This window comes from Leptonotus elevatus, chromosome 2, assembly GCF_054856555.1.
Source record: "Leptonotus elevatus isolate MCC_2025b chromosome 2, RoL_Lele_1.0, whole genome shotgun sequence".
Classification (NCBI taxonomy): domain Eukaryota; kingdom Metazoa; phylum Chordata; class Actinopteri; order Syngnathiformes; family Syngnathidae; genus Leptonotus; species Leptonotus elevatus.
In genome coordinates, this window is record NC_141240.1 from 26,437,240 (window position 1) to 26,452,573 (window position 15,334).

A 15,334-nucleotide genomic window follows, 5' to 3' on the forward strand; every position below is an offset into this window, starting at 1 on the left:
ATGCATATACCCTTACCAATTTACGATGTTAATATAATCCAAAATATTGCGAGTTTCGTTCTAAATATTTTGATTATGATTATGACATGCCTACACATTTATTTTGGTGACAAACGGTCATGTTTTTGGACATGAAGTGACGTGATGTTTTTGGTCTGCGAGGCAACTAGGAGAACCAACCTTATGACAGGAATATATATATTTTTTTTAAATGTGAGTTTCGCTCTAATAGTCTCAGACTTTGCCTATGCATGTCCAGCTAAATTTTGGGGAAAATGGATCGTGTTTTTGTTACATTAAGCCATCTTAATAGACCGGTTGCACACTGCTGTACAGTACACAGGTTGGCCGCATTTATCAGTCATTTCCACAATATGGCGTATGAAACGTCTTGCAACATTGTCCCTATGGAAATAAATACAGGTACTTGAATTGAAACATCATGTAATATGTTCATGATAATAATGTCATTAATGCTATGGTGTGTAATAAACAAATCCAACAATAGGATATATTAAACTATATTTTGCAAAAGATGGGACATTTATCGTGTGCTTATGAATGCTTCAATAAAATAAAAAAAAGCCTCTGATTTCGCTTGCATTAACACTCAAATATATGACCAGCCCAGAGAGCCACATGGTATCCGTATTTCACCTCTGAACCTTAGTCCATCTCTTTTGATTGACAGCATGTTTGACGTTGGTGGTCAGCGAGATGAGCGCCGAAAATGGATCCAGTGCTTTAATGGTAGCGTGTGACCGTCTATTGCCTCTTGATTCACTCGCCCACAGAGTTATCTCACAATTTGTGACATTTCGTGCCTTCCTGCTGGCAGATGTAACGGCCATCATCTTCGTGGTGGCCAGTAGCAGTTACAACATGGTGATCAGAGAGGACAATCAGACCAACCGTTTACAGGAGGCGCTCAACCTCTTCAAGAACATCTGGAACAACAGGTGAAGAGAACTACAGGGGGAAATTGTCAGAAGTCACAGACTTAAAATCCAATACAGATTTTCAAGGCGGGCACTATTAATAATAATAAAAAATACATTTAGATGTTTAACAGCACTTTTTAATATGAGATAATGTGATGTCACGCAAGAGACAGTTGTTTCTGTGAGGAAAATTGATCACCCTCAGCAGAAATGGAAATTAGATTGTATAATTTGTTCAGGAAATCACTGAACATTAGCTCGTTATGTCTGTAACATTGCTTGTTCCAGATATGTAAAAAGGAAGAGGAAAAAAAAAAGGTTGAAATCGATATATCATGCTAACTTCCGGACATTACATAACATTGAGAGCATCAAACTCTTCAAAATATACTCAGTCTTCTGTAATGATGTCAAGTTACCATAAATGACACATTGTCTTTCTAATCGCGCCACTCATCCAAGTGTTGGGGAAGCGATCAAAGTACCATATCTGCTTTAATGAGACATTTGCTGTTTCACAGTACATGCAGGTCCGTTTGTACATAAGATTTGCATGGCTTATACACAAGGATTTGACTTTTTTCTTTTTCTTTTTAATCTAGGGATGGGCCCTTTTATTATTGACACTCACTCACTTTAATTCCTCCATTACATAATTTTCAGTCTTTACATTTTGTGTTTGAAAATCTCTCCCCATTTGGACAAGACATATACTTGTCATGCACAATATTATTTAAAAAGAGTCAGTCAAAGTCAAATGAAATATTTTTGCTTTAATCCCTGCGCATGGCATTTTCACATTGAACTATTAAATATACCTATTACACAAACACGTGTGAACGCAGTAAAGAATGAGGTAATTTTTCCTCTAGAATAGGTGTAAAATTCCGGTCCTCGAGCAATTCTGCAGGTTTTGGAGGTTTCCCTCTTCCAACACAAGCTGATTCCAATCAGCAGGATCGTTATCAGGCTTATGCAGAGCTTGCTGATGAGCTGATCATATATCAGCTGTGTTGGAGAAGGGAAACATCCAAAACCTGCAGGACTTAGCCCCTCGAGGACCGGAGTTTGACACCTCCTAGAGGGTGAAACAAAGGAAGACCGGAAATACGTAACCATCCGATTGTGTAATGTGATGCCGTTCATATGGTCCTTTTCGGTAAAATGACTTCCTGTTTAGTGTTATTTACCAACCGATTATTGTACTTTCAATAAGGGATGTAACGATATCCAAACATCACGATACGATATCACAATATGAAGGTCATGATACGATAATTATCACAATAATGTGGGGAAGTTGGCAATTATTTAAAAAATAAATAAATAAAAAGTCACAATATTATTATTTTTTTAAATGTGCGCATACTAAAAAAAAAGCACAATATTGTGCTTTCATTCATAACAGCAATGCATATGAAGCACCTACGATATCTAATTACACTTAATACTGAAACACTTGCTTGCTAAAACACGCACGCATGGAGTTCCTCCACACATTGACTCGGTTCACAAGCATATTACGTTTCTCTTCATCTGACCATTAGCGTGGATTTTAAACATAGAAGGGCCAAAACATGCCTTGTGAAAATTAAACTGCACTAAAAAAGTAGCCACCAGAGGGTGCTAGAACTGCACAAATAGAAATCAACATTACTTTTTTTAACAGATATGCTGCTAATCTTGACATGGCAACGATGATATTGTGGCAGGTTTAATATCGCAATATCACAATATTGGCGTTATCGTTACATCCCTACTTGCGATATGTTTAGAGAGTTTGAGTTGCTACATCATTGCTGTCTGATAACATTTTAACATTTGGACTTTTTAACCTAATTGCATTCTTTGCATTCTCCTGCTTTGTACTGTATTTAGCTAGCCAACCAAGTTTATAGCCATTCGACCCTGTGTCAACTCTGATCCCCAAAACCCAAAGCATCATCAAAAACCAGTCCAAAAATTTTGAAAGGCACTAATATCAAGGCGTGACCTCTCAGACCCCAGACCCTAAATCCTTCTGTGGATGGAGCATTAGGTTAGGGTCAGTGATCGAAGGCCAAATAATCTGGATGATCTTGGACATATCTCTATGGTCTTATCATCCCTCAGAAGAGACATGTATACCTACAGAAAGAGGTTGTTGCCAGTTTTGGATCAAAAAGGTTAAATTATTGACTATTTACTGTCATTGGCATTTTCATTTTGGCCTAAGCATTTTTTTTCTTTTTCTTTCAGCAAACCAGTAATTTTTTTCATTTGGCTCACGCAGATAGTGTAGTTGTTGTGAATGCAAACAAACTGTAAACATGAGTTATGATCATTTCATTAGACAAATTGAAAGGGTTTTTGTAGATTTCCTTAAGGCGCTAATAATTTTGATCTTAACTGTATATAAAAGGCGTAATGAATGCTTTTCAAATACACTTTAGCTACTTTGAAGTCACTTTCCCATCTGGTTTGTGAACTATCCTGTTTTTCTCTTCAACGATTATATAATCATACGTGAGGGTTCCCTAGCAACAAACACTGCACAACAACATCAAATATACATCACGCCATTTATTTACAGCATTCGGCAGCCATTATAGTTGCACAATAGTGGAGGACTACCAAGAATTTTGATGACTGTGCAATTTTCTGTTATTGTGCAAATAATCCAACGTTTTCAATTGGTTATGTTCTCTTCAGGTGGCTGCGAACCATTTCCGTCATCTTGTTCCTAAATAAGCAGGACCTCCTTGCAGAGAAAGTGCTGGCAGGGAAGTCCAAAATCGAAGAATACTTTCCGGAATTTGCTCGCTACACTACACCTGACGATGGTGAGCAGTCCTTGTACAGATCTTCTCCAAAAATCTTGACACACAATCACATACAATGTTAACATAGAGAATATATAACATAGCAGCTAGTGTTAATGGTTCTATGTAAGAAAATGAGAGCAGCAGGCAGACGAATATGTGGAGGACAACTAAGCTCGTCCCGTCTCCATTTCTCATACGATATATGTGGGCAAAATTGTTAGTGCTCCGCTGTTTATGAAAGAAAAACCCACGTCGGTCGCACTGACTTGATGTAAATTAATTAGTGACGTCATTGATGTACTTGAAAATGCCAGCTGTACTTGTTTTGATCAAGTGTTAACGCAATCACGACTCCTGTGCTAAACGGACAAATGAACTCCATCTTGATAAATCATGGATGTTTACATCAATATGCATGTCACACGGCTGTAGTGCGCTCTGTATAATATATTGGCTTATGTAAATGGTACATTGGAATAGATCCCCTTCAAACAGAATGACCAAAAAACGTCCCTTTGTAAACCCATCCTTTTTCCTTTATTTATTTTTATTTTTTTTAAATCCGCTTCTGTGGTCTTTTGTACTCTTGCAGCGACACCAGAGCCTGCAGAAGATCCCCGTGTTACAAGGGCAAAGTACTTCATAAGAGACGAATTCTTGGTGAGTGCAAAAGTTTCTTCATTGTTTCATATTTAATGAGCAACTGATTTCTCAATAGTGGCATGACCGGACCTGATAAAAACTACATACAAAGGGTGCTCAAAGACGCATTTTGTACACTCACAATTTAGGCATAATTTTTAAAATACAGTGAATTTTGGGACACCCTTTTCCAATTTCTAAAAATAAAATAAAATTCCAATTTCTAAAAAAAAATCTAGATAAAAAAAAAAAACTTTTTCTTCTCCCCACATTCTGATCCATATGATATGTTATGTTTTTTTCTCCTCAACAAATATGTCAATGTAGAATTTAATTAACTCATTCACTGCCATTGACGGCTATAGACAGATATCAAATTTGTGATTAATGGTGAGTTAACTAGTGAAGTCATGCGACTAATTACAATTATTATTACAATCGCCTGACTCCCCTAATTTTTCATGATCTTTTCTTTTCTTTTTTTAAATTGCGTCAAGCGATTAAAATTTTCAATTGTTATTAATCACATGACTTTAATAATTAACTCACGATTAATCACAAATTTTATATCTGTTCTAAATGTACAATAAAAAAAAAATTGTTTAGGTTTTCATACTCTTATTAACAAAAGTGGAAAATTTATAGAAATTGTTCAAAAATGTTGGTATTTTGGGGTCACCAATAACAATTCTACCTGTTGGCAGCAACCAAAAGAGGGCGCTGTAGCTTTAGTCTCTGCTCGTGAGATTTAGCATGCATCCATCCGGAGTTGATTATCCCCCGTGATGATCATTAAAAAAAAAATCCAATTGCTATCGAGTCCAAGCAAAAATAAAAACATCCTGAGCAATACACTCAAATTAAGCTCCCGAGTTTATCATCCTCTGTGAACCAGGAACTGGTCTGATAAATACAATTGGACAAATGCACCACAAATGAAGTGTTCACTTTTAAACCAAAAAGCATTAATTTGCCTGAAATCCATCCTTACTGTATGACAAATATGAATGCTCTCTCTAAACACAGAAATGAATAAACTATAATTAGTTGCAGTTGCACAAACACACGGACGGGGGTGGGAGTACTTAATTTGATCATGTGCATGCGTTCACATGATTAAATTGTGATAAATTGATAATATTTTCGCCTTGAAAAGTGTCAAATATACATTAGTTAAACATATTTTAATCATGAGCAACTGGTGTACATGTTTGAATTCAGTAAATCCAAAAGATTTTTTGTTCCCCGTGTACACACAGACACAACCGCAACAATCTGCTTCTGTTGTAAGGGCATCTCAATACTGAGACGATGTCACTGTGTTCCTTCTTTAGAGGATCAGCACTGCGAGCGGGGACGGGAGGCACTACTGCTACCCCCACTTCACCTGCGCCGTCGACACGGAAAACATCCGCCGCGTCTTCAACGACTGTCGAGACATCATCCAGAGGATGCACCTGCGGCAGTATGAGCTCTTGTGATGGGACGCGGCAAAGGGGTTGTGGCAAAAAAAAAAAAATACAAAAACAGAACAAACTTGGGAACACCTTGAGTCTTTGAACTCTTCCACAGACATGCCAAAAAGACGCTTTACACAGTACACGATGCCAACTTCCCCTCGCTGCTAACTCCATCCTGATGGATGAGTCTGAGGGGGCGTGGCCTAAAACCAACGCTCACTTTGGCCAGTTTTCCTCTTGTCAAACAGTCTGGACTGGAATTCACTTTACATTTGCAGCCGCTTGCAGTGCTGCTATTTTGGTGGAACAAGAGAATTGAGGTCTCGTATCTACTGGGCAGAAATACAAGTGACATGCTCAGGATTTGGATCAAACTGTACATGTGAGCATGAGGACACGTACGCGCGCGCACACACACACACACACACACACACACACACACACACACACACACACACACTGCAGTCCTTTGAGTCACATATGCATATCGCAATATTCGAAAGTAACATTTGCTCGCACACTCTTGGGTGGATCCAATTTGCATTTAATGTGTTGCAAAAGAAATCAACAACTGTTCTGTGGAGTGTGGCCTTTTCATCAAAGAGCCACTTTTATTTTATTATTTGTATTTTTTTGCTTTGAGATTAAACCCATTAGAGCCCAGTTACAGGGTCAACAGACATTTATCAAGCAAAGAGGGATGTGTGCTCTCTTTCTGACATGTCCGCAAATGCGACAGGTGGGCCTCCTGCCCCCGCGCCCCCTGCTGGAATTTGACAAAAGAATGGAGGAACAATCCCTCCTCCAGTTGACTACAGAGATCAGACATTGTGCATTTGAGTTGAAGACTTCTGTGCGACTTAGCAAACGGGGGGAAAAGCATCCAGTACAGTATCTAAGTTAAAGAGAAAAAATGTCTCTTGTCAACACAGCTGTTTTTTTTCCCCCTTTGGTTCTGTGTGGACTTGTTTGCCATTGTGCCCTGCGTGCTCTCTTTCTCTCCTCCTCCTTCCCAAACCACCCTTCTTCCTCCTCTGACCTGCATCTGCACCAAAGAGGGAGGAAAAAAAGACTAATTGAGAAATTTAAAGAGAGGATGAAAATGGCAAAAACAGATGGGGGACGTGTCATCTCCCTGCACCCCCCCCCCCTCCTTCTCTGTCTGTCTATTTTAATTTACTGCTGAACTATTATTCTTGTACAGACTGTAAAATGTATTATTTTGTACAACTTTATTGAGGAAAAAAATAACTTTTAGAAGATCCCTGTGCCTTGATCACGACTGTACGTGTGTAATGAGCTAAAGTGGGTGTCATACTGCGCTGTATAGCTTGGCCAATTAATACCGCCCCCTTCGCTTCACCACTTCCTTCCTTTTCTTTATCTTCATCCCCCAGGCTGCCGCCCTGTCTCTTTGGGACCCGAGGGATGTACATTTGTAGCTTTTTGTAGGTTCACTTGCTCACGTTTCCCCTTTCTTTCTTTAGGATTTCCATTTCAGTTTTTGGATCCATATCCCCCGAAATGATGAATATGTGAAATGTTAAATGAGTTTTAAAAACAAAAGTATTTTATTAGGAATCAAATCACAAATTGTACACCAAACAGTGTGCGCCTGGCTTATAAGTTAAATCCTTTTAACAAAACTTGTGTTCTTTTGTTTTCTCGCATACATTTTGGAATGTTTAAAAGGGAAAATGAACCGATGCAAAAACATTGCCTTGTTTGTACACGTCATATTCTTTTGCTACCAAAATATCTTCCCCCAAAAATAATTTTTACTTTATTTGTGGAGAGGGAGAGCACGGGTCAGTGGGTCCTTCTGCCTAGCCTGCACATCAGTCATCTCTCATTTTATGTATGTCATTTATGAGCCTTCTGAATCCGAATCAGAACTCGAGAAATAAAGATTGGGGGGGGGGGGGGCGTCGCGCCCGTCCTTGCACATGCAACAACACTTCATACATACTGCATGTTGCTATTCCCTTAAATTGCAGGAGGGTGTGGAATTTCCTGTTATTTCGTTAGCCTTTTCCCATCTGATATGCATTTGTTAGTCAAACTGGGTTCAGAATGAAGGTCCTCAAATGACTTTCTGACAGGTGCATATTGATCTGAAGCACATAGTGTGGACACTGAAGATTAAAATTGTCTAACAAGCATGTTTTGGTTTGCTAGTTCTGGCCATTTCAATCTACTGTACCTGTACCTCTGAAATATAGTGGAGAACTCCCCTTTTGGTCAAATTGTACTTAGCCGCCAGGACAGACGTGTACAGTACAGCCATACTGCTTTACATCATCGCACTAAGTTCTGTGCTGATCATCACACTTTTTGCTATCAGTGGTGTCTCTTGTTTTGTTTTTTTGTATACTTTCCAAAATGAGGTTCCACTGTGTCGGGATATCTTAACCAGAGTCTTTTTTTCCCACTTCGACTGGCTAATTACCCCGCCTCAAATAAGTCTAATAGCATAGGCTTCCGTTACCTGTAACCACAAATGGCCAGTTTCCAGGCCTTCATCGATTTATCGACCCTTTCAGTTTTTTTTTTGTTTTTTTGTCTTAATTCATCCATCTACTACAGGGATGGGCAACGCAACAGTCCTCGAGAGCCGAAGTCCTGTATGTGTTTTGTTTCCTTCCACCAACACACCTGATTCAATTGATTGATATTATCATGCTTCTGTAACGCTTGCTAATGATCTGATCATCCACCCTTAATCTATTAGCTATACATCTTATCCTTTTCAGGGTCATGGGTTCACTGGAGCCTGTCCCACCTAACTGCACCCAGGAATTCACATCTAGGGATTGAACCCACGCTACCTGGACCAAAGTCAGGCAGCTCTACGTATAAAATATCCATTCATTTAAATTTTTTTAACCCTTAAAATGGCAGTTTGTTTGAGCAATGCGGAGGGAGCAAAACAAAATTACATTACGCTTTCTATTTTGCAAGTACAGAACATTCTTTCGACTGATAGCAACAACAAAAATTGTGTCATTTGTTTGCTTCATTGGTAAGCCATTACGCCTAAGGAAATTTAAGAATAGTAGCCTGCATGATAATACTTATTTATCTAAACAAATAAAACATTTAGGAATTGCGTTTGGACTAAAACTCATTTGACCAAATCCCCCAAATTACAAGGAATAAAAGAAAAAATGTTTCATGGTCAAAAGTGGCCACAAAAAAGGTACAATGAAATCCATATAGTCTACAATTTAAGAGCGGAAGTTTTAATACATATATGTGTGTGTGTGTGTGTGTATATATATATATATATATATATATATATATATATATATATATATATGTGTGTGTGTGTATATATATATGTATATATATATATGTGTGTATGTATATATATATATATGTGTATATGTATAAATGCGTATGTATATGTGTATATATATATATATATGTGTATGTATATTCGAGGTCCCGCCCCTTTGCCAAGCCCTCCTTGTCCGCACCGTCCCTCCATTCGCTGCTAGCTGAGTTAGCAAATTAGCTTCCAGCAGCTGTCGGTGGCAGTCAGTCACTTTGGTTTTACCGGGTGCTTCTTTCACATTACTATAGTCGTAGTCTTAGTCCGCCCCCTTCGCGCCTCGCAGGAAGCCTCAGACGTCAGTATTATTTCTTTCGGAGCCAACCAGCTGCAGCCTCGCGTCTCTTCTCCCGGCGACCTGTGATCCAAATTGTTGCCGTCGCCGCCCCGACAAGGAAGAAGCTCTGGGACATGGCCAGACCAGAACAAGTCCTGGTGCTGGAGCCGCAACACGAGCTGAAATTCCGAGGTAACGCTACCAGGACAGGGCCGGTGACGCCTCGGTGGCTACACGCTAGTCGTTCTACACCGCCCCTGCGTTGCTCTTTTTCTTTTCTGCACGCCTTGTTTCTCGTCGTCTAGTTGCGCATTTATAGAGTGCACGGTGTACTTTTTAGCTAAAATGGCAACGGCGCGCTTATGTTAACAGGCTAGCAGCTTAGCGTCCCTGATGGCTCGCTAGCTAGCTAGCTAGCTGTCATTGCAGCGTCAGAGCAGGCCCGCCGTCCATAACATTCGTTTACCCACCAGGCTCAGCCTTGATCATTCTTTCAACGCTATGATTTCACTCTTTTTGACGTCCGCTTCTGCTACTATGTTAACACCTAGCTGTCAGGCGTGAGTCTTTCTAGTGCTTTTTTACAGTGCTGAGCTTTTAATCTTGTAGTTGATCCACATTATTGTAATATATCTAATGTGAATAATAAACTATATTTAAAAATCACACCAAGGTGGTGGATGAGGGATATTGAGTGTTAAAGGGAGGATTTTCTCCTGGTTGTAATATTGATTTACAAATCTGTATTAAAAAACGAATCAAATCAAAGTATAGCACAATTTCACTAATGCTTTTAGGTGTGTGTCTGTTTATTTATGTGGTTGTGGATGTGTCTTTTGTGTGGCTTTGGGTGTGTTTGTGTGTGCACCTGCTGTTGTTTTTGTGTCTGTCTCTTGGCATGTTTACATATCTCCTTGTGTGTGTTGTTGGTTTTTTTTCCATCCCCAGGACCCTTCACCGATGTCGTCACTGCCACTCTGAAGCTCACCAACCCCACAGATAGAAATGTGTGTTTCAAAGTCAAGACAACCGCGCCGCGCCGTTACTGTGTTCGCCCAAACAGTGGCATCATCGACGCTGGAACCTCCATCAATGTTTCTGGTCAGCATTCACAGCCGTGCCGGATATCCTACACCAATCTGATGTCTGTAGTTTAGTTAATTTCTCCTGTTAGCGTAATAATATGCCACGTGACTTTAAAACAGAACGAACTGTGCGTGTGATTGATTTCATTGAACGAGATAAATTCGACAAAACTGTCACCGTCATGAAAGCATTGATTCCTTGGCCGAGAGTCCTTTCAAAGCAACAGAAATATGAACAAAATAGGATGTAGTAGCTTATGAAACTAAAACTACTAACAGTGCTAAACATTGACCGGACCAACATTATTTGTTTCTCTGTTACATACATGACATCTGCGACTGACATTGTACTGGAACTCGGTTACACTGGACGGGTGCATCTCAATAGATTAGAAAATGGTAAAAAGTTGATTTATTAAATATAATCTTAAATTCAAAAGGTGAAACTTAAATATTACAAAGATAAAACCGGTAAGTAATTTTCAGGAGGCCGATTCATACCTTATTTGTATCATAAACCTTATTTGTATCATAATATCAGGATGGTTTCTCAAGTAATGTAATCTTCATTTCTTTCAATTGTGATTTTCTTTTTCCTGTTATTAATAAGATATAATCCCCTAATAAATTCTTCAAAAATAGTGAAATATTTCATATATAATAATTCTTGCTTTGCACAGTATTCTAATTTACTGAGATGCACCTGTACTTGAACACTCCTGCTTTAATCAAGTCAGCTGATGAGATGGTAACTTTTTTTTTCTTCTACCACAGCCAGTTTTTGAAGAAAAGTTTTGCGTTACACCAATGCAAAAAGCAAGTTGCACAGTTAAGCCTTTTATGCTGGCTGAAAGGAGGTCTAGTGATGAGCGCTGATGGCTTGCGAGAAATGCTAAAAGAGTTGAGGGCATTTATATTCATGACATTTTTTTATTTTAAAAAATGATGCTGAAAAGCTTGAGGACAGTTACATTAATTAAGTTTTTCCTAGATAATTTTGGTCAGACTGCAAATTTCACGAAATGTATACGCCATTTGAAGTACAGTGATTACCATTGTATACTGCCATCATTGACTAGTTTTGATCCATGTGCTCCATTAGGCGACAAAGGTTGTTAGCATGACTGCCTCACTATTTAGGTTCCGGGTTTGAATCTGGGCTCTGGTCCTATTGTGGGGAGTTTGCATATTCTTCCCGTGTTTTTTCCCCCAGGTACTCGAGCTTCTCTCCACAGTCCTTTAGCCCAAAGTCCATATGTGTCAATAAATAGAATTGGATATTTCTGTACTCCAGCTGACTTTGGGTGTGAGGTTGGGTACCTTGACTGGGCGCCAGCCAGTTGCAGGCCACATATAAATAAACCAACAGTCAACCGGGGTCACCCCCTTAATGTTATTTCAAGAATGAATATTTAATTGTATAAGTAAATCAAATTCATATTCCATGCTTTATACAGTTATGCTGCAGCCTTTCGACTACGACCCCAATGAGAAGAGTAAACACAAATTTATGGTGCTGTCCATGCTGGCTCCCTACGACATGACTGACATGGAGAGCGTTGTGAGTATCCGCATGGGCCAGCTAAATATTAAGCTTGATTCCACTCGCAACTAATTGAGTGGAACGGTCAAACTGTTGACCTCGGAAAATCTGACATTTTTCTTCAAAATACCGAATCTTAACACATAAATACAAAATAATCAGCTAACAAATGAATGATGGTGAATTGTGTCACTGATTAGTCTTACAATTGTAAACTCATCGGCCCTGTTACTGCTTGTATGTAACGAAAGGGTCATTGAGTTCACTTGAACAGTATCGTGAAAGATGTTAACTAATCTGTCATGGCTTATACTTGTCTCTCTGTTTTTGTGACGATGCCATTGACAGTGGAAGGAGGCCAAGCCCGAGGAACTGATGGATTCAAAGTTGAGATGTGCCTTTGAGATGCCTCTTGAAAACGAGAAAGCGGTGAGTGTCATCTCGTCTCACATGTTCGCCTGCGCATCAACCTTCGAGCATATCACGTCGTCACCATTAGCAACTCATCACTGTATCATCCATTACCAGCATTATTTATTTGGTGTTTTTTTTTGTTTGTTTTTTTGTTTGTTTGTCTGCACTTTTATCCCCCTGTCTGCACATCTCCCCGACCTTCCACCCCCTCCCCTCTCTCTGCAGCATGAGCCCGCCGGCTACTACACTGTGAATTCCTCTACCCCCTCTGTTAAGACGGAGCACGCCGCACTGCCAAAGTCATCCAGCGCTTCGCTGGACGACGGAGAGGTGAAGAAGATCATGGAAGAGTACAAGCGGCTGCAGGCAGACGCGCAGAGACTTCGGGAAGAGAACAAACAGATCAGGGTGAGACTGTGTTGCGTTATTCTCTGAAAAACTATTTAATCTTTTTTTTTAAATTCATACTCTTAGATGCCACAAGGTGGCGCCAAGGACCTGCCTAAATATAAATTGGTCTCATTGAATCATGTTGATACGATAAATCTACAGAGACAAGTAATCAGTGCTCTTGGTTGCACAACTATTCCATTGGTTTGTGTGTGCTTCCCTTCATTGGCAGGAGAACGACGGGCTGCGGAAGAGAAAATTGACGGCGGCCGCAGCCGTCTCCTCCCCCTCCTCCATGATGGCGTCCTTGTCCACGAGGGACGAAGGCCTGAGCACGCGCGCGTTGGCGCTGTGCGTCCTCTTCTTCGTCATCGGAGTCATCATTGGCAAGCTGGCCCTGTAGACGCACAGGCGGACAACACCATGAGGGACGGACAGACGGACGGCTGGTGAGCTGGAAGGACACGTGTCATTGACGGCAACACGAGGAGGTCTTTTTGGCTTTACATTTTCTCTCTTGTTCTTATTTTTAAACTTCAAGGCAATATTGTTCTGGCTTGTCATGGCAGGGCGAAAAGGAAAAACATTTGAATGTGTTCTTAAACCTCGACTTTTCTCTTTTCGTGTGTGTGTGTGTGTGTGTGTATGTGAGAAATAATCAACACCTTCAATCCAGTGGCTCCGTCCATCGCTCTCGATCCTTAAGAGCTTGCACCGGTAACAATTTGTGGTGATGTGGCTCAAGGCTTCCATTGATTCCCAACTGATGTCACCTAAAAGAAACACTCTGATTGCTAATAATCCACACAGAGATTGAACACTAGTGAAGTGACCATTTATATTCGGGACTTCAACTTTATGTATGTAAATGCGTGTTTGTGTGTTGAGGGTGAGAGGGCGGATGCTTGCTTCCAAGAGCACATGTCAGATTTAGTTATCGGGGGTTTTGTCCAGTCTCAGCTATCGGAACCATAAAGAGAATCAACTTTAGTCATGTGATTCAAAGCTGTATTCGGTTTTCCTTCCCCAGACTGCACTTTGCCAGCAATGGCCTTCCACTTGTGTGCGGAAAGAGCGTAGCCGCTAACTCATTAAGAGTCGTGAACTTCATGCAAAACCAATGTGGATGTTTTCAATAAACACTTGTATGCAACTACAGTTCAAACTGTCACTGGTTCATGTTTGACCACCTGCATTTGTATTGCTATCAAATGTTTTCTACTAATTCAATTACAAATTAAATTTTAAATGTGGACGTTGTTAATGTGCACATACAATTACAAGAAAGAGTATATGAACCCTTTTAGAATGACCTGGATTTCGGCATCAATTGGTCACAACAATAAACTAACACAGTCATCTTAAACTACTATGCGAAAAATTCTGTTTTCAGATTTTAATGGATACACCATGTTAACATTTGCAGCGCATGATGGAAAAGGTATAGCATGGAAACCCCTAGACAAATGATTTATTCGATTAGTTAATCGCAGTTTATGGAGTCCATATTTGGCAGCCCAGGACACTGCTAGCTTTCTTAACTACACACACCTAAGTCTCTAAAAGTAAAGTAAAATGTCTGTCCGCAATGACATAAAACCATTTTGGGGCAGCCACCATCTCATAAAAGGTCCTAAGCAAGGCTCTGCTTATGTCAAAGAAACAGTCTGATCAACAAGTGGAGGCAACTCTGACCCTTGTACATGTCCATCAAGTCCAGTTAGAGACCACTGTCTCAATTTCGGAACACTGGATGGTCATAAGTGTGTGTGGTCCAAGGTTATTTTAGCTAACTAAAACTAACGAAAAAACAAACAAAAATTCAAAAAACAATTTCGTTAACGAAATAAAATAAAAACGAAAACCAACTGAAACTAAATTTTATGTTTACAAAACTAACTATAATTATAGCAAAAAATGTCCTTCATTTTAGTCTAAGAAATGTAATGCATGAGGCTTTGGGGATGATTTTAAGTAGATTTATTTTCATATTAACCGCAATAAGGACATTTGAAAGTGTGCCACACAAAAGTGACATCATCTAGCAGCAGCCAATAAAAAAGTACCTTCAGATGACGTTGCTCCCATGGTGTTTTTTAAATATTGCGTACAAGTAATACACTTTTTTTTTTACAAACTAAAACAAAATTAAAATTAAGCATTTATTAAATAACTACAACTACTAAAAACTAACAGAATCACCTTGAAAACTAATTAAAACTAATGAAATTTAAAAACCAAAACGAAATAAAAACTAACTAAAATGAAAAAATCCAAAACTATATAATAACCCTGGTGTGGTCAAGGTTTCCTATAGTTCTTAAATTCAAAATTATGGGAAAAAATAGCACATTGTGTTGAAATATCTATATTGCATATGTCCGGCAGATGGCGACAGATCACTAGCAATCATTGGGTGTCGTCATATTGGATTGTGACGTCAC

General features: G+C 39.5%; 2 protein-coding genes across 3 annotated transcripts in view; both read left to right on the forward strand.

The window, feature by feature from the left end:
• gnas (GNAS complex locus) overlaps positions 1–8,081 on the forward strand; it is a 28,816-nt gene extending 20,735 nt beyond the window's left edge. The window contains exons 8-12 of the mRNA XM_086069642.1: positions 692–750; positions 839–959; positions 3,633–3,763; positions 4,338–4,405; positions 5,722–8,081. Coding sequence (XP_085925768.1) covers positions 692–750; positions 839–959; positions 3,633–3,763; positions 4,338–4,405; positions 5,722–5,868 — 526 coding nt within the window. The 3' untranslated portion in view covers positions 5,869–8,081. The remainder of the gene's footprint in view (positions 1–691; positions 751–838; positions 960–3,632; positions 3,764–4,337; positions 4,406–5,721) is intronic.
• Positions 8,082–9,299: 1,218 nt separating this feature from the next.
• LOC147179391 (vesicle-associated membrane protein-associated protein B-like) lies at positions 9,300–14,048 on the forward strand. Of its 2 annotated transcripts, none has more exons than XM_086069644.1 (6): positions 9,300–9,650; positions 10,407–10,559; positions 12,001–12,104; positions 12,435–12,515; positions 12,777–12,908; positions 13,123–14,048. In XM_086069644.1, the coding sequence occupies exons 1-6, from the start codon at positions 9,593–9,595 to the stop codon at positions 13,291–13,293; spliced, it is 699 nt and encodes a 232-aa protein (XP_085925770.1). In that variant the 5' UTR covers positions 9,300–9,592; the 3' UTR covers positions 13,294–14,048. The 2 variants fall into 2 exon arrangements, with proteins under 2 accessions (XP_085925770.1, XP_085925769.1); XM_086069643.1 differs by having other exon boundaries at positions 9,303–9,650; positions 12,726–12,908.
• Positions 14,049–15,334: the final 1,286 nt, after the last annotated feature.